At 36.1% G+C, this 24,638-nt stretch overlaps 1 protein-coding gene across 1 annotated transcript in view; it reads right to left on the bottom strand.

Moving 5' to 3' along the window:
• Positions 1–24,638, bottom strand: part of LOC136028229 (collagen alpha-1(II) chain-like) — a gene marked incomplete in the record, with an annotated part of 194,538 nt that overhangs the window by 72,923 nt on the left and 96,977 nt on the right. Inside the window, 1 exon segment of the mRNA XM_065705953.1 lies at positions 21,755–21,826. Within this exon segment, the coding sequence (XP_065562025.1) occupies positions 21,755–21,826 (72 nt within the window).

Genomic DNA, 24,638 nt, shown 5'->3' with positions numbered 1-24,638 from the left:
TGTTTCACGCCAGAATTACTTAGTTCAATTCATATTGCTGATTTTCACCCTAGAATGGAGAAGGCTTGTTATTACTTCTTCACATTGCAATTCACACTGAATTGCAAGCGGGAATGTTGCACAAAAAAAAATCTGCGGTTAGAAGACAAAGCAATATTGCAATGGAATGAAGGAAACGCGTTAGTTTAGCGTGTGGTAGTCTATGAAGAATTAACAAGAAGAAGGAATTAATTTTTAGTATCTATAGCACGTGAAAAATTAAACAAGATGGCAAATTATCCTGAACAGCTGAAGAAAAAAGTATGGCACAAGAAATAACAAAAATCAAATTGAATTGTAAACTGAGAAACTGTGAATTTTTGTTGGTAAATTTCATATCTAATATTTTTATTTCGTTGTTTATTTTTATAGTCAAACCCAATAATAATGGTTTGTCTCGAGCTGTTGAAACAGTAGATTTCGTTAGAACTCCTAACAATTTAACTCTTCAACTCGTCAACTCTTCGGTGTCTTTTTGCGCATTTTTCCTTGAAATGTTTTTGAATGACAGTCATAACAACCTTTAATTATGGTCGAAACACTTATTTTGTTGGTTGCTCATAGCTTGACTTCAGCTCATGTGCAACCTTAAGCCAGACATCCTCTTTTATAGAATAATTTCTTTTTCACTGTCACCCTTTGCTCTCAAAGGAAGTATCTCTAGAAGTATTTTTTTTTCAAGTTAAAAAAAAAACGAAAAAACTTGTTCATAATTCATAACAGCCAAAACAATTTAAATCCGTATCCAAATGAAATTCTTAAAATTGCCTTCATGAAAGTTGACTTAATCGAGGCTTCATAAATCACGAAGATTGCGGTAGCCTACTTCGCGAAGTACTGACGGATTTACTGCCTTTACGTTAAAGCTCGCAGTATGCATCATTCAAGATCTGCATAAATTTGAACTCTGGGCTAGGTGTGTGCACATTTGAGAGGGCGATAATTAGTTGTATGTTATTTACCGTGAGTCGATGAATTGGCATGTACCCTTAGCTTGTCTGTAAGAAACCAATAAGGATGAGTGAAATATGTTAACAGGTGTTCTAACATGTTTTCTTTACAAGCCTAGAATTAATCAGTGTTGCCACAAAAAAAAAATCTCAAAATTTTGTCAATTTTAGACCGTAAAGTAGGCTAAATGACACAGCTGGTTTACCATTAAATGGTGACTAAGTTTTCAAAGTTCGATTGGGTTTATTGAATAAAAGAAAGGTGTAAACATGCTTTAAATACACTGCTCTGTGTCACTGCTCCATGATACTCGGCTGCTGTATTAGTTAGGGTTATATACATCTCATTTAATGATTCTAGCCAATGATCAATTAATAATATCGGGTAGCATCTATGTCTCCTCTTAAAAATTGTATATCTACTATAATTGGCTATCTTACTTGGGACTTTCTCTAGATTATTTTGCTTAAGAAGTTTATCTACCCAGCAGATTTTGTCTAGTCACAACTGGAAATCCACCATGCTTTCTCGTAAGTTTTGAACATATTTCAAAGTGCCCAATTTATATTTGATTTATCATTTATCAATCATTTAACCTAAGGTACTTTGTATCACCATGACCTGCGCACTAGATGAAGAACATAGCACGTTATTGAAAAAGATGTTAAAATAAAAAATATGTTAAATACAGATGTGTTATCACACGTCTGTATTTAATTTATCATTTATCAATCATTTCACCTAAGGTACATTGTATGTCCATGACCTGCGCGCTAGATGAAGAACATAGCACGTTATTGAAAAAGATGTAAAAAAATTGGGGTTCAGAACCGATAGGGGTCCAAAGAACCTCTATATACTGACTATTTACAGCCTTCTCTCTATACGATTATCTCCTTCCCAAAGCCGCATCCAGGGGGGGGGGCTATGGTGTTTGAAGCTCGCCCCAAAATGTTGGTCCGACTCGTAGAAATGTAATAAAAACGAATATAAACAAATTTTTGATGCGTTTTTTTTTTTGTAACCCTCCTCAAAAAAAAAATATGGGTATGACTCTGCTCCTTCCTTTTAGAAAACCTTTTTTTTAGGAAATCATTCATGCTCCCAGGCCGCCTAAAACCTAGCACTTTATATACCATTTGTCAGCTTCTTTCTTACCTAGAGTTTTCCCTTAGAACTCTGTCTATTGAATTTGTTTGTGAGACCTAAAATGGTTTTCAGTTTCAATAAGAAAGAAATGAATTGACTAATTCACACCCAATATCAAAATTTGTGAAATTCATATTAAAAACAGGGGAAATGTAACCCGCGTGGGTGTTCAATAGAGCAAACACCTGTGTGATAGAAACGACAAGTACTTATTTTTTCAGAAAATCTGCTTTTTTGTTGTATTTTGTGAGGGACGTCAACTCTTGCTGATAGAAGAGTATCACCAAGTGAGCTTAAGCGGCTTGTGTAGACTTAAGAAGAAGTGTCTGTCCCTAACTTGCACCAGTGTGATTTTTTGCGTTTTTTGTAGTCGTAATAACTTTAATGATTTAAATATTATGAAAATTGCATCTTGGTAGGTTGCAACGACGAAAAATAAATATCGTTTAGAAATTTTACATACGAGTTCAGACGGTTTGAACTGGACTTGTTAGGAGTTTCAGAAATGCATCGTCCAGGGTTAGAAAACATGAAATTAGGGGATACATAAATTTATCTATTCAGGTAGGAAGGATTGGGCACATGGACAGGGAGTATGGCTTATTATGAATAAGGAAACTTCAAATCTTGCTTAGGTTGGGAAGATATTAATAATAAATTTTAGTTGCTCACGTTATGACCAAAAAAGTAAGGCATCATAGTGGTATATGCCCTAGTAGAGCCAACTGACAGAAATAGTCGTGACTCAGATGAGTTTTACAAACAGTTACAGATCAACTACCACGATTCATATTCTACTGATAAATTCTTGTAAGGATGCTTTGGAGATGCGAATATAACTCCCCCCGCTGATCAATGCACATTACCCCGAATCAAGGTTCAAACAGGGCCTGTGTTAAAGCATCTTGAATTCTTGAAAATTATCTTAACTCTTTAACTGCAATCGATATGTGGAAGGCTTCTAATCACAGATAGTTTGGTGTCTCAAAAGTAGGTCTCCTCAAAAGTAATTAATTTCCGCTTCAATCCAGTTTAACTCCATCTCATTGAAACTACCCCGGTTTAACTCAACTCTCATTACACTCAACCCTCGTGCAATTCAATCCCCATTTAACTCAATCCCACGCAGCCCAACTCCAATTTAACGTAACTTTACGAAACACATATCCAAGAGCACCACCAGAAAATTTCCCAAAGAAAAGAGGAGGATAAGCTTCAATATGCCTTCTAGGAACCATTAGGCTTAAACCCAGTGAAGGGCATTTACAGGGTTTACTCCAAGTTGACAGGGGAAGATACAATCTTAGTTAATCGAAAATGTACAAAGTCAGGTAGCTTCAACTTTACATAAGGTATTAACACCAAAACAAACACATCGATAAGTATTAGAGATGAATAAAAATTAAACAATGGTTTGCAATTTTCAAAGATTTAGAATTCTATCTTCAGTCAATCAAGGTTTTGATAAAAGTTTTAAAAGTGTACAAATTAACTTTAATGCTGTGATTAAGTGAACTTGAAAACATCGTGGTTTAAAATTGAAGTTAGGGTAGCCTTTTGTCTCAATTATCTAGAGACCGTCAATTGTCAAAAACCCTTCAAATGTCACTTATTAATTGGCAGAAATACCCGGTAAATTATACCAGCTTGTCAATTTGGTCTCTAGGGCGATCTGAAAAGATTCTTTCCGGGAAAAAACTTGTAAAAATTTCAGGTAGTTGAAAATATTCTATGGGACTGTTCGAAAACAGGAAAATACATCGAAAAATGGTTGCAATCATCTTATAGGTTATTGTCTTCTGCTCATGATAGTACCGATTTTGTTTTAAAAGCAATATCCTTCATAGAGTACACTTGTGAAAAAGAAATAGACATTTTCTAAGATTTCTAAGAAATTAGAGGAAATAGAGGAAAATCCTGGCAAACATTTTGTAGCATCTTCAAGAAGCTACGGCCTGATATTAAAAGCGGTATCTTCCACCAATGAATACTTGAGTACTTTTTAAATATAAATTTTCAATTTCAACATGGGATTTTCAAGTTCCATCAGTTCACTTAATCACAGCCATAAAAAGTGCTAAGTACGGTATCCTAGAGCTAAAACATTTATCTACAGTTACTTCTATTAATTCAAAATAAATCAGTTAAGCATTTTTTAAATCAGCTATGCATTTCTGAATTAGATAAAATGGCTTCAACAAGCTGACAATTCAGTACCTAGAAACCCACTGAATTCGCTATGTCCCCCCAGGAGGAGGTACCTTAAGGTCGTGGTAGGTAGCACTTGGCACGCGGCTCCCAATTTCTAATAACGATTTCTACTGAGTTCAAACTTTTAGTTTTCTTTTTTAAGGTTTTCGAATTATTGTCATCCAAATAGTTAAAATATATACAAATATTTTTGCAATCATCAGTGTTTTTTGCTCTTTACGTAATTTATTATCTTTTCATACCGCTGTCCATTCAAAATAATTGATTATTGAAACTAGTCCGAAGAAAACTGTCACGAATGGTCACCCCGGTTTAACATACAAACAAACGAGCAACTAAGGCTACCTCTGGACAATTCATCTGGAAAACATTTAAAAAATATTCAAAGCGCCTTCAACAATTAAAACATTTAACAAAATGTTCGAGTTAACACTTAACAAATACTTTGCCTTTCAAAGCGCCCATGTCTCAAAACCATACTTGAACACTGCTGTTACTTAGACTTCCAATAATCGAATCCTAGTTTGCAGACCCAGCTTTGTATTATTCCAAACTTTTTGAACCGTATAAAAACACAATAGGCCTTGACAAATCTAATTTTTACATCTTCACTGCATTGATCAATAACTAAAAATTTGGTCAACGCATCGTCCCTACTTCTTATAACCACAGTATTCTTCCTCTTAAAACTTCACGTAGGGCATCTCTTAGTCTAATAAATACCATCATGTTGAGCAATCTGCTTTCTACTGAAACCAAGCTTATGCCTCTATAATTACCACACACATCCTTGTTACCTTTCATATAAAGTAGTTCAATGAAAGGTTCCTAAATCACAAAGTACTTCTCCTTTTTCAAGAATAATATTCATAATCCTTTCATAGTTATTTGTCTCTATCTTTGCAATCACCGAACTTCAAAAAATATCTTACCACACTATCAGCTCACGAGGTCTTATTATTTCCTAATCCTTTTTTTTCTGTCTCTAACTCTCTTCGCAAATAAATCTTCTTTCACTTCCAAAGTGTCAAATGATCTTTCGTTCTTTTCTGTATCATTCCCTACAGCTTTTGTATCACCTAATTTTATGTTTCCTAACACTGGACGATGAATTTCTGAAACTCCTAACAAGTCCAGTTTCAACCGTCTGAACTCTAATGTAAAATTTCTATACGATACTTATTTTCGTTGTTGCAACCTACCAAGATTTAATTTTCATAATATTTAAATCATTAAAATTATTACGACCACAAAAAAAGCAACGGATCACACTGGTACAGGTTAGGGACATACACTTCTACTTAAGTCTACACAGGTCGCTTAAGCTCACTTGGTGTTGCTCTTTTATCAGCAAGTGTCGACATCCTGCACAAAATACAATAAAAAAGCATATTTTCTGAAAAAATAAGTACTTATCGTTTCTATCGTACAGGAGGTATTTTCTCTACTGAACAAACACGCAGATTAAATTTCCCCTATTTTATATGGATTTCACAAATTATGATATTGGATGTGAATTAGTCACTTTTTTTTATTTTATTGAAACTGGAAACCATATAGGTCTCACAAACAAATCCAATAGACATAGCTCTTAGGGGAAAACTCTAGGTTAAAAATGAAGCTGATAAATGGTATATAAAGTGCTAGGTTTTAGGCGGGCTGGGTGGTGGATCATTTTGTAGGCAGGGGAGACAGATAAATCAAAGAGCGCAGTTTAATACCGAAACATAAAAGCGCTCATTGAGCCTTCAGACATCATTAGTTCTAGACAATGGGAGTGGGTAGAAATTGATATATAATCCTCTTTATTTCCGGGAATATTTCTAGTCTACACCTTATTTCTGGTCTTATTGGTGTGAGGTAGACCGGGGTTATAATGCTCTCCTTTTTTGAGAATCTTTTTCTGCATAGCAGAACATTTTACATTCGCAGGTCCACCAGGGGAAAGACAAGGCGAGACATAATGAGACTCGCTATGAAATTTCTTGGCTTGGGGGCGGGGTTTAGGCATATTCTACCGGAAGCTATGTTTTCAGAAATCTAAATAGCAAAATTTTTGTTTTCTATTCATAGACAATATTTCAAAATATCTAAACATATGTAAGCAGTCTATTTATGCATCAGAGAGCTCTTATGTAGAGGTCGCGATAGCATTGGCTGTATATAAGATCAAACATCACGCAGAATTTCAGTCCATATGAATAATAATGACCCTCCTGGTTCACCCGGAATTATATGGTAAAAAAACATTAATAACTTATTAACAAAACTAATATTCATCAAAAATTGTAACTAAATATTCAATTTTTGTTCTAAATTGTGTCCTAAATAAGAACGAAAGTTCTTATTTAAATAAAAACGGCTGTTCACAAGCCCTTTAAAACAACTAAAAAGCTTTAGCATAACGACCAAGGTGCTGAGGAGGGGGTGGTTTTCATTTCATTGAAATTGAATTTCAAAAAATTCCCCTAAAGGTAGGCCTACTTTAGACTTATTTGGAATATGGAGTGTTACTATATTTAAATTTGTTTTATTATAACTAAGAGTTTGACTCCATATTATTCAAAATAAAAAGAAAAGTGTTCCTTAAAGGTACTTCAGACTGGAAAGCCTTCTGATGTGTGCCAAGTGGACGCGTACACGTGTATAGCGTCTTTTGATTACTTAGATAAGTGTGTTGTTTCCAGAGAATACCCTTAGCAAAATTTTAATATCTTGGTCTTGTGAACGATTCCTAAAAGCCCGTAGCTGATAAGACGAACAAAACCAAAGATGACTGCCTTTTCTGCTATTAAACAAACAGTAGCAAAGCATTATCACGTAAAAGTAAAGAGCAACATTAAATGTAATACAAGCAGAATTTATTCCGTATAGGAGGAAGGCTGCCTCCTCCTCGACCCAGCCCTTCTTGATCGTAAAAACTTTGGGGGATTCATTCGATAGAAAAAGAAGAGTTCTATGACCACTAGAGAGCAAATAGCCCCCATCCTAGAACCTGTTTTGATTTTGTAATCCCTTCAGACATCTGAGAAAAATTTCGAGGTAGCCATTTTGTTCAGAATAGTTGAATAGTTGAGAACGTAAATTAATATGCAACCAAGAATGACACAATCCTAGAGGCCCCGGAATAAGGACCGTCATTATGCAGACTGTCAATTCCTTACAGATAGATTTCATAGCCAAAAAAGGGGGAGTGCATGTTTGATTTTTGGAGTGCAGTGATGTGGAACTTTCAGTGATTATTTTGTTCGTCAAAAGATCATCAACATTGAGTTGTGGGAAGGGGAGGGGTTAGGGTCCCGGAAATGAGCCACATAAACTTTTTTCACTGATAAATTTGAAACTTACAACCGTAAGTCCTTGGGCCAAGGGGACTAGTGTACAAAAAAAAATATTCAAAGGATTTCTCCTATTGAAAATTGTCCCCCCTCTGACAAGAAGAGCTAAAAAGGAGCCTTCATTCTCCGATTGGCCTGAAATTTACATGAAACCTTGGCTGAGGAGACCCCAATACCGAGGGAAAATTATTCTTATGTTTTATTTTTTTTATATTTTTATTAAGAAAAAAATACTTTCCGTTGAAATATAGCACCAAAAAAGGTGAAAAAATTGAAAAAACTTCTTCCCAACTATTTTAAATGGTAGGGGCTATCATAGAAACTTGAGAAGGGGCTCATTTGATTGGAAATATGAAAGTTCTACCGTCCTTTTCAAAGGCCTTAAACTACTGGAGGGCAGTCAGACTCCATCTCAGTTCCTAGTCAGCTATCAGACCCTTCTCTAACCCCTATAATATCGAATAAAAATTTGAGATGTCTGTTTCGTCTAAAAACTTCGAAATGTCTAAGAAGTTTGCCTTCAGGATCGATATCTCCCCTACAGCCTAGATGTAGGCGGGCTAAAACTAGTGGAGGGCAATCAGCCTCCCTCTCCATTCCTTGTCAGCTATTACACCCTCCTCTGACCTTATACTATCGAATAAAAGTTTGAGATATCAGTTTGTCTAAAAAATCCGAAATGTCTAATAAGTTTGCCTTCAGGATTGATATCACCCTTACAGTCCAGATGGTAACCTTTATTTCACCCTAATATGATAATTCAATCCCTAAAAACACGAAAAAAAAAGAGTTAGGATAAAATAAGATGTAAAAATAAATATTTCTGGATATTCTTTACCACATATTCTGCCTATATTTTGAATAAAAAAAATCAACAACAAGTTTTTGTCAACTGGAAGTAAGGAGCAGCCTTAAAACTCAAAACGAACAGAAATTATTCCGTATATGAAGGGGTTTTCCCCCCTCCACAATATATTTCTCTCCACGGCAAAGTTTTTAGCACTTGAAAAAAAAAGTTCCCCGTTCTAATTAACAAGAGCTAAGAGCTCATATGGCACTTGTGACGAGGTCGTAAGAGCCGAGAGCTCATATGGTACGAGGTCGGAAGAGCCAAGAGCTCATTTGGACGAGGTCGGAAGAGCCAAGAGCCAAGAGCTCATTTGGCACTTGTGAGAAGGTCAGAACCTAAAGTTAAACTTTATAGCACAAGATCCTTCTAAATATCAAATTTCATTAAGATCTGGTCACCCTTTCGTAAGTTACAAATACCTCAATTTTCAAAATTACCTCCCCCCTCCCAATTCCACCAAAGAGAGCAGATCCGGTCCAGTTATGTCAGTCACGTATCTTAGACAGGTTTCTATTCTTCCCATCCAGTTTCATCCTGATCTCACCGCTTTAAGTATTTTCTAAGATTTCCGGTCCCCCCAACTGCCCCCCCCCAATTATGTTTGATCCGGTTGAGATTTAAAATAAGATATCAGAGTTACGAGGTCCTTCTAAATATGAAGTTTCATGAAGATCCGATCACTCCTTCGTAAGTTAAAAATACGTTATTTTTCTTATTTTTCAGAATTACCCCCCCCCCCCCCGCAATTGAGCGGATCCGTTCCAATTATGTAAATTACGTATGCAAGACTTTTGCTTATTTTTCCAACCAAGTTTCATCCCAATCCTTCCAATCTAAGGGTTTCCCATCATTTTAGGTCTCCCCACCCCAAACTTCCCCCAATGTCACCAGATCCGGTCAGGATTTAAAATAAGAGCTTTGAGCCACGATATCCTTCTAAAAATCAAATTTCATGGAGATCCAATCACCCATTCGTAAGTTAAAAATACCTCATTTTTTCTAATTTTCCAGAATTAACCCCCCCCCCCCAACTACCCAAAAGAGAGCGGATCCGTTCCGTTTATGTCAATCATCTATCTAGGACTTGTGTTTATTTTTCCCACCATGTTTCATCCCGATCCCTCCACTCTAAGTGTTTTCCAAGTTTTAGGTTTCCCCCTCCCAACTCCCCGCCCCCATCACCAGATTCGGTCGGGATTTAAAATAAGAGCTCTAAGACACGATATCCTTCTAAACATCAAATTTCATTGAGATCCGATCACCCGTTCGTAAGTTGAAAATACCTCATTTTTCTAATTTTTAAGACTTACTCCCCCCCTCCCAACTACCCCAAAGAGAGCAAATAAGTTCCGATTATGTCAATCATGTATCTGGGACTTGCGCTTATTTTTCCCATCAAGTTTCATCCCGATCCCTCTACTCTAAGTGTTTTCCAAGATTTTAGGTTTCCCCCCTCCAACTCCCCCCAATGTCATCAGACCCAGTAGGGATTTAAAATAAGAGCTCCGAGACACAATATCATTCCAAACATCAAATTTCATTAAGACCCAATCACCCGCTCATAAGTTAAAAATACTTCATTTTTTCTATTTTTCCGAAAAAACCGGCCCCTTCTCCCCCCCCAGATGGTCAAATCGGGAAAACGACTATTTCTAATTTAATCTGGTCCGGTCCCTGATACGCTTGCCAAATTTCATCGTCCTAGCTTACCTGGAAGTGCCTAAAGTAGCAAAACCGGGACTTTAGGTTTTCCCCCTCCAACTCCCCCCAATGTCATCAGATCCGGTCGGGATTAAAAATAAGAGCTCTAAGACACAATATCATTCCAAACATCAAATTTCATTAAGATCCAAATACCCGCTGATAAGTTAAAAATACTTCATTTTTTCTATTTTTTGCGAATTAACCGGGCCCCCACCCCCCCCCCCCCCCCCCAGATGGTCAAATCGGGAAAACGACTATTTCTAATTTAATCTGGTCCGGTCCCTGATACGCTTGCCAAATTTCATCGTCCTAGCTTACCTGGAAGTGCCTAAAGTAGCAAAACCGGGACCGACAGACAGACCGACAGACAGACCGACAGACCGACCGACAGAATTGGCGACTGCTATATGTCACTTGGTTAATACCAAGTGCCATAAAAAACCTTTGCGTTTCAGGGGTCGTTATTAACAAATTGGCACAAGCAGTCAAACTTTAGCGTAAAGAGCAGGTATTGAGGAGGAAGAGAGGGAGGGTAATTCCTTCGTATACAGAATAATTTCAGTTCGTTTTGGGCTTTAGTGTTACTCCTTACTTCCAGTTGAATTTTTTTTTATTATTTAATTTCTGATCATTTTTCAAATAATGCCGGCAAATCTGGCTCACCCTCCATGAAAAACTCTCTCCCCATCACGGAAAGCTCCTCCGCGGACAGTTACTCCCACGTAAAATACACCTCCACCGTAAAATTCCTTACGCAAAATTCCATTCTCACTCAGAATCCTCCCACCCTTTTGTAAAGTTTCTTGCAGAAGATTCAGCCTGAAAAATTTTCTGTAGCATACTTTCATTTGAAAAAAGGACTACAAGTTCTAATCGTTTTCCCGATACCCCGGGAAGATTTCCCTTGGACAATTCTCTCAGAATTTCTCCACGTACAAAACTGAGTAGACTAAGAGAAAGTAAGAAAGTAAGACAAAAAAAAAGAATTTCGTATAGGAATCCTGTCAAATCCCTCCAGTATAAAATTTCCCTTGGAAAGTTCACCCGTGGAAATTTCACTCTGCATAGAAAATTCTCCCCATGAAAACCCACCCCAAGTACACAATCCCCCATCCAAAAAATGTCTATATGCTTCCCAGTAACAAATACCAGACGTAAACAATGGGCAAATTTTATAACTTAAAGACCTATCCCCAGGGACTGGGGGGTCATGTTATGTCCAAAGGGAAAGTTTTAGGGTTTTTAAACTATGCTGAACAAGATGTATATCTCAGAATTTTGATCGGACGATTTTGGGGGGAAATGGGGCACGTGAGGGCAAATTTTATAACTTAAATACCTATCCCCAGGGGCTGGGGGGTAACGTTATCTCCAAAGGGATAGTTTTTGGTGTTTTCAAGCTATACTGAGTAAAATGTCTATCTCAGAATCTTAATCGGACTATTTTTTGGAAAACTGGGGCATGCGAGGGGGGCTAGTTGCTCTCCAATCTTTTTAGTTACTTAAAAAGGGCACTAGAACTTTTAATTTTTGCTCAAGCGAGACCTCTCCCGGTGTTTTAGGACCATTGATTCGAAACAATCACCCCTAAAAAAAACAAAAGAAAACACGCATCCGTCTTCGATCTTTGTTCTGACAAAAAAATACAACATCCCACATTTTGGAAGATAGGAGCTTAAAACATCTGCAGCAGGTTATCTCTGATACGCTGAATTTGATGTTGTGATTTTCATTTAGGTTCTTTGGCTCTTAGAAAAATCTTTTTTCAGAATCAGGCAAGTTCTTTCAGGCTCGTTCCCTTTTATGGGTAACACTAAGGTTAATTATCTTATATATTTGGAATCAGCATAATAAGCCGATTCTTTTGATATATTTCTTGATGTCAAAATTCCGTTTTATAGAGTTTCGGTTACGTTTGTGCCGTCACGAACTGTTTGATATTGATAGACTATTCCAAAATTTTTCCTTACCTAATCATTTTCATTTGCCACTTTCTCTGTGGCTGCTCAATTTTACATGTCGGGGCTTTTCCACGGAATAGAATTTTCCATGGAGGAGTTTTTCAAAGGTGGGGGGATTTGCTTTGGGTAATTTTTTACAAAGGGAACTTTCCAGGAGGAATTTGTTGAGGTGAAAATTTCTGAAGGGACTTATCCACGAGGGGGGTTTCCATGGGGAGTACACCTAGCACTGGCTAAGTCAGCCCAATAGACTCGTTTACCTAAGTTCCGCCAGAATATAAACTTGATTATTATTGGTGGATTATTTTTAGCTGACCGGTCATAAACCAGTTTACATTCTTACTTTAAGTGGCCTTTGTTACGGAATGGTAACATGGAAGCTAGACAGAGCTACAACAGAGGACGAGATTCCAGAATTTTCTTTGTTTGGTGACAGCCGTATTTACTTCAGACTCTCAGAGCTGTGTTGCCAGAGTGGCTTGCTCAAGCCCCAGTGGCTTATTTCTCTGGGCTTGGGAGGGTGTTTTTTTTCGCTGGCTTGGGGCGGGAAACTGGGCTTATTGTTTTTTTAAATTGGCTTGTTTTGGGCTTTTTCTACTCAAAAGAATAACATTTTTCTTTTTTTAAGAATTTTTTTTTCAAGTTCCTTTACAAAACTTTCGTGGAAAGAAAGCGAACGGATTTAAGGAAAAGTTTAACTAAACCCTACGATTCACTAAAAAAGAGGAAGAAAATAAATAAATTGAGTCGCAAAGAACTATTTATTACGGCAGATTACTAGTTACAACTATTGAATAGAGACGTTTCAAACAGTTTGTGGTAACGAACTGTAGTAAGGAGCGACCCGGCTCAATAGTAAACGAAACTCTAATAAACGGAATTTTGAATCTAAAAGATACATCAAAAGAATCAAATTTTCATGCTGATTTTAAATATACAAGTTTCATCAAATTTCATGATTGTCATCAAAAGTTAAGAGCCTGAGAAAATTTGCCTTATTTTGGAAAATAGGGGGAAACACCCCCAAAAGTCAAAGAATCTTAACGAAAATCATACCATCGCATTCAGCGTATCAGGGAACCCTGTAGCAAAAGTTTCATGCTCCTATCGACAAAAACGTGGAATTTCGTATTTTTTGCCAGAAGAAAGACCAGGGGTGCATGTTTATTTGTTTTTTTTTCCCCGGGGTCATCGTATCGACCTTGTGGTCTTATAATGTCGCAAGAGGGCTCATTCTAACGGAAATGAAGAGTTCCATTGCCCTTTTTAAGCGACCAAAAAATTGGAGGGCACCTAGGCCCCCTCCCACGCTCATTTTTTTCCAAAATTTTGGGATAGCTATTTTGTTCTGCAAATTCGAAAACCATTAAACTATGTCTTTGGGGATCACTTACTCCCCCACAGTCCCTGGGGGAGGGGCTGCTTTTTTTAGCATAAAGAGCGGGGTATTTATTATGCTATTTAGTAAACTATTTATTATATGGCCTTTCTGATTCAGGGGTCATTCTTAAAGAATTGGGACAAAACTTAAGATTTAGTTTAAAGAGCGAGGTATTGACGAGGGGCAAACCGCCTCATATACATAATAAAAATATAAGAATATAAAAGTTTGTTACGTAAGTTAATTCTTAAGTTACGGATATTTTTTACTAACAAAACGTTCGTTAAAAATTAAAAGTTCTAGTTGCCTTTTTAAGTAGCTGAAAAATTGGAGGGCAACTAGGCCTCCTTCCCCACCCTTTATTTCTCAAAATCGTTGGATCAAAACTAAGAGAAAGCCATTTAGCCAAAAAAGAATTAATATTGAAATTTCATTTTAATAATTTATGTGCGGAGAGCCAAAATCAAACATGTATTAATTCAAAAACGTTTAGAAATTAAATAAAAAAACTAGTTTTCTTAACTGAAAGTAAGGAGCGACATTGAAACTTAAAACGAACAGATATTACTCCGTATATGAAATGAGTTGTCCCCTCCGCAATCCCTCGGTCTTTACGCTAAAGTTTGACTCTTTGCCATAATTCTACTATTTAAAACAATTAAAAACTTTATCGTAAAAAGCGAGGGATTGCGGAGGGGACAACTCATTACTCATATACAGAGTAATTTCTGTTCGTTTCAAGTTTCAATGTCGTTCCTTACTTTCAGTTAAAAAAACTAGTTTGTTTTTTATTTAATCATCTACAAAAGGTAAGACGCCAAATATGACATTGTGCTTGAAACAGATAGAGAAGGACTTCATAACCCCCAATCATGGAACATCCAAAATACTACAAAATAATACCTTGCAGTTGTGTTTGAAACAAATGGAGATAGACTTCATAACCCCCAAGCACTTTAAAAAAAAGTTGAAAATCCAACGAAAAAGCTTAATATTATACGTTTTCCTGATTATTTTAGCAAATAATGTTGAAAATAAGATACGAAATTATTTTTTAATAGGAATTTTTTCAGTTTGCACCTCAAGGTACTAATAGGAATTGAATAAGAAACCATCGGTTTCTTTAAAAAGAAAAACAAATGTCGGAATACTTCAGATTCTGTGAAATTCATATAAAAATGAGCTCCTTCAGTGGAGCCAAAACTAGGAGTCTTTTGACTGGAGCCTGATTGGTAAAAGAAACCGATTGATAAGCTGCATCTAAAAACCAAAATGCTGCATTACAAAATAATCAGCTTTTGATATGCATATTTTTCCTAAGGTGATGACACTGAATTTCTAAATTGCAATTAGCTTTTTAATTGTTTTAGCATTTTTTTTTGTCAAAAGCTGTACATTATATTTCATTTCTCAGAAATTATTTTAAATTTTTCTTGCTTGAGGTATTGAGAAACTATACCAAAAGTATTGAGAGCTTTTCAATCATTACGTTGATTCTCTTGAAGTTTTTTTTTCCTTTGTGATACAAAATTTCAAGATTCAATTATTTTCTTTTTTCCATTTTACCACTCTACCCAAAGAAGTAATTAAGCCTATGTGTTTCTAGTTGTGACATTTTGGTCATGATTCTGTTTTGCTCACTAATATTATTTTGCTTATTGAAGAGATCTCATTGCGTTTTCTGTAACTCGTGAAATTTTTTTTGTTGTATTACGATGTCAATGCACTAAGAATTAGCTGAAAGCCGCGTTCATTAAAACTAGGTGACCAGAAAAAAAAAGGTTTTCAGTGAAAAGTCTTGTCTTAAATAACCATAAAAGTTCAAAATACTTATCTGCCACGTAGCTTAAGGTAATTTTTAGATTATAATCTTGCTTCAAAATAGATTTCTAAAGAGATAAACATAAAGAAAATATAATATTTAGTGAAAAAAAAATTATCCCTTATTTGGGAGATAGGGCATGGGGAAGTGGTTTTATTTGCATAGGGCTATAGCTTTCACAAGGGTATGGAGAGGCGGCAACTCTGTTGAAAGGTGTAAGTTTGGAGGGAAAACTAAAACTGTAAGGAATACTAACATATTAAGATTTGCCTCGAGGGCTCGGCTGGGAAATGGCCCCTTTGTCTTTTTTTTTTTTTGCTTTCATCTAAAATAGTAGCAGTTACAATTAAATCGTTTAACTTTGATCCTACCTCTGAGCACATGTTCGTTGATTTCAAAAGTCTCGAGTTTGAGAATTCCATGGACGAATTTGTTTCCAAGTAGACAGTTTTGCTTTCGCACCATAAGTTTTTCAATGCAAAGGCTTAGCTTCAGAAAAAAACCCTGAGTTCAAAATATTAAGCTGCCACACAGCTTAAGGTAATTCTTTTATATTTCAAACTTAAAAGCGGCAAAAAAAAGTCAAGTATTCCCGTCTGCTGGGTAGGCTTATCTTTCTTCCCTGCTAATGTTGAGGGGAGAAAACAAAATTACGACTCTTCCTGAAGTTTAAAGAAAAAACGATGAGAATAGCTTTGGGACTGAAAATTCAGCATTAATGTTGCATCCAGATGTAGCATTCTCCGTGGAACAAGCTTCCGGACACGCTCACTATAAAGTGAAGTCTCAAAAGTGGATTATTTCGATAAAATTTTTCGGGGCTTGTTCGGGCTTATTTTGAAAATCCCAGGGCGTTTTTTTATGCTGACAATGTGGCAACACTGTCTCAGAGTGCAATAAAATATGCAATAGTTTACACTACGAAGAATCGCGGCCCTTTTGTGTCACAAAGTTGAAAAATTAATCAGTTATCCTTCACTGACTGTTGATCTGCGCATGCAAAGAGGGGTGCCATTACTTTTTTGATCGAAGGACAACGCGATATATCATAAGTTCTTATAGACAGCCCAGGAAACAAAAGGACCCCAATAAAAATTTTATATTTATGATAAATTTATACTGTAGCAACTTCTCTGCCGCAATGCTGAAAAGAAATTTGAGTGTATACTTAGTATGTACATTTGCACTGTATATAAAATCAAGCGTGCATTTTGCATTCTTGGCTTTTTTATTGCCTTTTGGCCCTTGAAAGATTCTACAACAATTAAATAAGATACACAAGCTTCTTTAAAGACAGAAATATATTATACAGGCCCTACAACGTCCCAATATTCTATTTAAATGTCCGATACTCCCCGTAAAATCCAGAACACACTCGAGAAGTTTGCTGAATGTAACATCGAAGAAAACCAATTTCATAGCTTGACACATCACAGAAAGCATGGGACTTGTGTAGTTTGGACTATATATTTGCACATTAGGACGTCTGGGGGGATAAGGTTCGTTAACTTTACCCCATCCCCCTAATGTGCATATATTAGCCCGAATTATATTATTATATGAGCTAAAGTATTGTATAAACTAAGCATGTCATTATGGTTAACCTAAGATCACTTCTCGTTTGTTTTCTGGATTCTACGGGAGTACTAAATGTTCATTTAGAAGCAAAACAGACATAAGTTACGAGCGAATTGTGAATTTTAAAAATGCAATTGATCTTTGCCACAATTTCCTCTGAAATGGCTAGCTTGACAGATATATTTATATGCCTAATGCAATTTAGAACTTTGAAATACAGCCTTCTCTTTAATTTTCACCCAAATTTGTAGGTCAGAAACATTCCACATAGACACATGTCAATATCACCTGGGAATTTCAAGTCAAGGGTTAATTACATCATTAGAAATAACTGGTGCCTTACTTCAGGGGCTGAAAAATCCCATTAAAAATATTGAAGCTATATAAATGTATGTTTTATGTGTAGATTATTAAGGGGAGAAATCTTTCTCCAATCAAAACAATGGGCCCTATTCTTGAACCGGTTCCAAAATTGATATCGAAAATTTGCAACTGATTTTTTTTTTATTTTAGAACTGAGAATGCTACAACTGAATTGAGACTGTCACACCCGAAAATCTATTCGCAGTTAAAAATTCTAAAACCCTTCTCGGGCAAAATAGTGATGTTAACTGTCCAATTACATGGAAAAATCATAATATTCTCAGATTCTTATATGTGCCATATCTATAATCTATCCCAAGAAAATATTAGAATAAAAACAAAACTTCCTCACAATAAACGAGAACTTTCCATACATTAATCATGACTATTAAAGCAATATCAGTGACAATTGGATCTTAGTACACAGATCTTAAGCAAGATTAGACTCAGAGGTTTTAAGCTCGCGCACAACCCTCTTTTCGAGAACACTAAATCCCGCCACCCTCTTATAAACCGAAACTCTTTGAAATCAACATTAAGAAGTGAAATGTTATTTTATGTTGCTCTTAGGGTTTGTGGGGAAAATTCCCCATCCTCACTGGCGAAATTGTTCCCCTTTTTAATTTTAAGTCGTTCCTTACTCGTATCCGAAAGAAAAATTAATTCGATTGCACATATGAGGCTAATATTGTAATACAGACGACCAAACTCTATTGAAGTTAAGCACATATTTCATTATTGTAAGAGATGTCTCGCCTTGTTGAAAGTAGTCAGGCAAAGATCTTAATCTGTATTATTGGGACCGGAGTTGGATCCTTTGAACCCAAGCCATATCTATCACACTCCCTGAACGCAGCCCCGCCCACAACCCCAAATATATTCATCGAAACACTTTTTGTAGGTATTTCAGAAATTGTTTTCCATTTCAAATAAAGTTAATATTTACATTTTCTAAGCTTACAGCTAAAAATATCTGAGGATGATACGATAGGATGCAAGTCCAAATCAAAACACCCAAAGTAACAGTTTTTATTTTTATCAAATTTGATATTTGAATTTTTGGGAATGTCTATTGGAAATCTGTAGCAAATATAGTAACATAAAAGTCCAAAATGCATACAAATTAAGGGCATATTTTGTAAAGTGTTTTATTTTACCAAGGTAGCGTGTATGCTCCAGAGGCAAGGACCGAAACATGTTTCCTACATATTTCATCTTTTGATGGTTGATTTTCTCCGAAGTAAAAAAAAAAAAACAAAAAAACAACAAAAACTCTTCTTACTGCTCACTTTTACCACAATTACCACAACTACTCACTCATACGCCAAATACTTCTACAATCATTACCGACCTCCTAACCTGAACCTTCCAATAGTAATTATTTCACTACGACTGGTCTGACCATCATATTTTCTGTGACGACTACTTCAGTCCTCCAATAATACAAATTGAAAATCTTATCTCGATTCAGTTTCAAATAAAATACAGCAATTTTTTTTTGAACAGATGCTGGGAGTGCGAGGCTGGAGGAGTTTGTGGGGATATGAGCTAACTTCGGTCCTCCAATTCTATAGAATGTAGATTCTGGACTGAATTCACTTCAAATGAGGTGCAGCATACATGCCATTGCTGCAAAATAGGGGAGCTGAGGGGTTGGAAAGTTGAAGACCTCATTTTGTGCCTCCAATGTTGCAATATAATTACAAAGAGCACGAATCGTAAATAAAACACACTGGAATCCAAGGAACATATTTTGTTATAGATTGAAATCCAGACTAAAAAGTTACATAAAATGTTTTCTACAGTAATTTAATGTGTTATCAGAAGTTTTTTTTCTGTGTGTTTGTTTTATACTTCGCTGTTTCAAGTGGGTCATAAATAAATTATTATTATTATTATTATTATTATTATTATTATTATATTTGCTTTGACAAGTTTTAAATTTTGTCTCCAATTTATACAATCCTAATAAGGGGGGGGGGGTTAATGTCAGATTTACCTCTCACTCAATTGGACTATCTGTCTTGGTTTTTTCTACAATTAGCCATGGCTTGACGCGCACAACTATTAAATTTTAATTCTTTAAGGGTTTTCGATACCTTAAAAGACCACCCTATCTGGTCCATTGTGAACGTTTTTAGTTTGTGAGGCCAAACTATTTAGGACCGATCAGGCAGTGTTGCCATAGCTTGTAGAATTTGGATAAGAGACTCGAATGAACGACAGAAAACTAACAGACGACACCTGCTTTTCCGGAACTCTTAGAAAAACCATTTAACTTTTCTCGTTTTGTGTCAAAAGTATGAGTAGTTTTTTGGATTAAACTGAGCAAATGTTTCCTTTTATAGTTGAAGAAAGCGCAGTCCCTAAAATTTTTTTGCATACTTGCTTGAATCACTCCAAAAATTAGCTCAAAAGAAATGTCATTTGATCAATTTCGCAGCTTTGGGAGTTCCCTGGGGCGCTACCCACTTTGATGGAAAACCGTGCCGACACACTTTCACTGCCTTCTCAATCAAATTTCGTAGTCAAACCAGAAATCCTCAATAGCTTCCAACGATAACGAGTCCCCTGAGAGAACTCGCTAATGGACCCTTTGTCTCTGAGATGATCAGTCGAGATTAAGGCTCGTGATTTTTAAGTTATCGACTCAAACAGTTCGTGGTAACGACTGTAAGTAAGGAGCGACGCGGCCCAATACTAACCAAAACTCTAAAAACCGGAAGTTTGACACCAATAGATTTATCAAAAGAATTGGCTTATTATGCCGATTTCAAATATATAAGTCTTATTAAATTTATTCATAGTAATTAAAGGCTACGAGCCAGAGAAAATTTGCCTGATTTTCGCAAAAATGGAAAAACATCCCCTAAAAGTCATAGGATCTTAATGAAAATCATAGCATCAGATTCGGTGTATCGGGAAACCTCACTGTAGAGGTTTCAAGCTCCATCATCATAAATGTGCAATTTTGTATTTTTTGCCAGAAGAAAGATCATGGATGTATGTTTTTTTTTTTTTTCTCCTAGGGGTGATCGTATCGACCCAATGATCCTAGGATATCTTGAGAGCGCTCATTCAAATGGAAACTGAATGTTCTAGTGCCCTTTTTAAGTGACCAAAAAGGTTGGAGGGCAACTAGGCCCCCTTCCCGCCCCCTTTTTCCCAGAATCGTCCGATCAAAATTTTGAGATAGCCATTTTTTCGTCATAACTGAAAGGCCCAGTAACTATGCCTTTGGATATAACATGAATCCCCCACAGCCCCAGAGAAAGTGTCGTTAAAACTTAAAGAAAAAGTATTTGTTATTGGGAAGTGCGTATGCATTTTGGGTGCGGGAGGGACGAACTTTCTGCTGGGGAGCTTTCCGTGGAGAGGGAAGTTTCCAGGGTGTTAACTAATCTGGGGAAATTATCAGGAGGGTAGCACTAACATTTTTTTTTGGGGGGGGCAAGAATTTTATTCGAGCGCTACTGAAGAAAAGTTACCATTTACCGAAGATGCTACTAGGTTAAATCCAAAATATTGGACTTAAAAGTGCCATATGACACCCACGACGTGTACTTTTGTTAAAAAAAAAACTTGCTTTTTTATTTAATATTTATCTTTAATATTTATCATCTCTTTTATTTAATTTCACGGGTTGAAACAAGATTCACGCATTGCAAAATCAAGGAGAAAAATATAATTTGGGTTATATATTTTGATCAGAATACTTTGGGGTGGGGGGAAGCGCGGGGGAAGATGTCTAGTTTCCCTCCAATCTTTTTGGTCACTTAAAAAGGACAATAGAACTTCTAATTTCGGTTCGAATGAGGCCTCTCAAGATATTTTAGGACCACTGGGTTGATATGATCACCCCTGGAAAAAAAATATATACAAAAATAATCACGCATCCGTGATCTTATCTGTTCCAAAATAAGAAATTCGACATTTTTTTTCAGATAGGGGCTTGAAACCTCTACAGTAAGGTCTTCTGATACGCGGAATCTAATGATGTCATTTTCATTAGCATTCTATGCGTTTTATGGGGCGATTCCTCCTTTTTTTCGAAATGCAGGGACATTTTCTCAGGCTCGTAGCCGTTAATGAGTATGACTAAACTTAATGAAACTTATTTGAAATCAACATAACAAGCTAATTCTTTTGATATATCTATCGGTCTCAAAATTCTGTTTTTTATAGCTTCGATTACAATTGAGTCAGGTCGCTCCTTACAGCTCGTTACCACGAACTATTTGATATCAGGTCTCAAGCATACAACTTTATAGTGTACAAATTTAAAAAATTATACATTTTGCTTACAACTTATTTTGGTGCAAGTCCAGTAAATAAATAAATAAAAAAAAAAAACAAAAAAACAAGCCGCTCGTTCTTTTTTGTTTTTCCTAAATTTTAAAAGCTTACCTGGTATTCCTGCAAACCCAGGCTCTCCTCTGTCGCCCTTCAGGCCATCTACACCATCTCTTCCATCCACACCTAAAATTTCATGGAATTTAGCAATGCCAACTTTATACTGACAATGGGCATGTGTAGGTAAATATGCGAGATATTAGGTCACGCTGAATACGGATGTTGCTTAACATGATAACATGATTTTCCGTAGATCGAAGACGATATCTTAGAACGGTTAAGGCCCACTCGCAAACAGATTTACTGGTAATGATTTAGCTAACGCTAATTTGAGCTAATCAAAGTTTTCAATGGAATATTCAGCCAACGAAAAATCTGATTGTCTCAAATTAGTCCTTGCTGAATATCGGCATTAGTAATATCACATTGTGAATGGGCCTTTGGGAATAAAATACACTTGATTATAATTATGTATATAACTAAAACGATTATCGCATACAATGATTTTTTCTTAATATTCTAGATAGTGGCCTTCTTTTCCAAGCAATTGTGACGTTGTTGACATGAAAAACTTTTTCTTTCAAAATTAAGGCCCAAAACGAATTTTCTAAACTCGTGACCGTGTTTTCCCAACGGATCGTGTTTTCCCAACGGAAAATGATAATATACCAATTTTCAAGAAAATTATAGCACCATTTTTGGGAAAAAACATACAGATAAATAAATAAACATGCATATATACAATTTATGTTCGTTCAATAATACAGTCTGACCGACATGTTTCCTGGCGAAGGTAATCTGTTCATTAGTGGTCAATATGAGTCACTCATGTTGCCCCAACTCTGTCAGGGACAAAGTTACACTTTCGCTTGAAAGTGGGTGAAGCATTACTGGAAGTGGCTTTCTCATCAAAATCCTTCTGCGATCACTAGGGGATTTGCAAGATTATCACCAGAGGTTGTGGGAATTATAACTGTGGTGTTTGGACTAATCAAACATTAGACATCCTTCTTTAAAGTCCCCATGGCCAGAGATATAAAAAGGGAAAAATAAGAAGTTACAAAATGAATAAAAATTCATCCACCGTCCATATAGTAAAATATTAAGTGACCATGTCTTAAGTGGCAAATCATAAGTGGGAATATATATGGTGAGGATTTTATCCCCGACGGAAAGAAATCAGCCCTACCTAGAGTACCTATTCAAATAAAGACAACAAAAATATTTCGATATTAAGACATAGCAAACTACTGCAACAGTGGCACACACTTCTTGCAGCCTAAGTTTGTGTGCGGACGTACAATTTGACTGTGTATAATTAGTATATGTTTTTCCTTTTTAATAACAAGCATTCTTATAACACTGTCTTTCTATTTACAATCGTAGTAACATTAACATATATAATGGCGGTAAAAACTTCGAATAAGACATTTATTAAATATAAAGTCCTAATTAAAAGTATTTATCCGTTATTATTACACCATTTTAGTTCTTTTTGAATCACTGGCAGATATTCGATTACCAAGTAATTATAAAACACTTAAGTAAAATCCAAGGATAATCTATCAAATTATGCAAATTGAAAAATCTATATGAAAGAGCGAAAAAGAGAATATCATGTTACAACAAAGAAAACCACAACAATTTTAAGGCAGTACTTCGGCATAACAAATAAATAAATGTAAATCTAGCCGTCGAAAGATTGCATCTGTATTTAGGAACACTGCATAAGGGTGAAAATAGTCCGTGTGTTTTGAGGAATCTCTTTGGCTTCGAAGAATCAAAATAGCGATCATATAGAACTTAACGAGTTTTGTATCTTCTTGTTCTTGTTTTGAATTAGCAGAGTTCCGGTACTGTGAGATGGTTTGTGGTCTTTGCTCTGTCACCACATTTCTACATTCCTATTCCCCGATGTAAAACCCTGCATGTAGGCTACGGCCTCATGGTGGCATGGTATGGATCTTTCAGGAGTTTGCCTATCCAGGACTAGTGACCAGGACTCCAGAAGGGTGACTTTGAGGAGTGGCATCTCTCGAGGAAATTTCCCAAACAAACGATGCAGCATTTCGCTACTTGATTAATGGATAAATATTCCTGGTTTTGTTAGTTTTGGTAGGCATTTTTTAGGCTAAATAACCTATTTAAAGCTATTTTTTATTATGGATTGCCTCCCCATTGTAGTATAATAAATATAATATTTGCAGGCATGAATATACGGTAAGTCTTAGCTAATAGGCTTGAGGTTTTTTGTGCAGGAGGTCGACTCGTATTGATAAAAAAAAAGCATCACTAACTGCAGAAAACCATCTGTGATGTGGTTAATCAGATTGGTTCAGGCATGCGAAAAGTCTTCAACCAATTTGGAAGTTCCGGGGACTTCTTGCAGTCGGCTTCTAGGCCGGATTCAGAGCTTTGTGTAGACTTGAAGAAGTTATTAGTCCATTGCTTTTCTTGAGGCCATCATAATTTCAGTTATTTAAAAAGTAGTGATTTAAATAAGCGGCTGACTGAGCAAAAATAATGAGACTGATAAATTACATTAATACCTATAGTCACAGGAACAAACAGACACGATCTCAGGTACAAATATTTTATTAGGAGACTTTAATACCCAGGTTGGTTCAAATAGGAATAGATGGTATCACAGTTTAGGCAAATTTGCCATAGGGAATGAAATTAATAGTGATAATAAACTGCCACGGTGTTGTATGAACAATAAGCTAAAATGGCCCATAATTTAACATGGTACTTCTATGATGATATGAGAGCCAACCTTACAGATAATGTTATTTTAAATCGAGGACTGGCAGGATCGATACATGGGAGTGCCGTTATTGATGTAGAAGTATTGATGTCACCGTAGTGTTTACGGTTAATTTAAGGCTGAAATTTAAGAAAGATAACTACCTGCCAATTCAATGGTAGTACAGCCGAT

The sequence above is a fragment of the Artemia franciscana genome, chromosome 6, assembly GCF_032884065.1.
Source record: "Artemia franciscana chromosome 6, ASM3288406v1, whole genome shotgun sequence".
Lineage (NCBI taxonomy): Eukaryota > Metazoa > Arthropoda > Branchiopoda > Anostraca > Artemiidae > Artemia > Artemia franciscana.
Note: the sequence above shows the minus strand (reverse complement) of the source record. Positions and strands in the feature narration are given on the sequence as shown.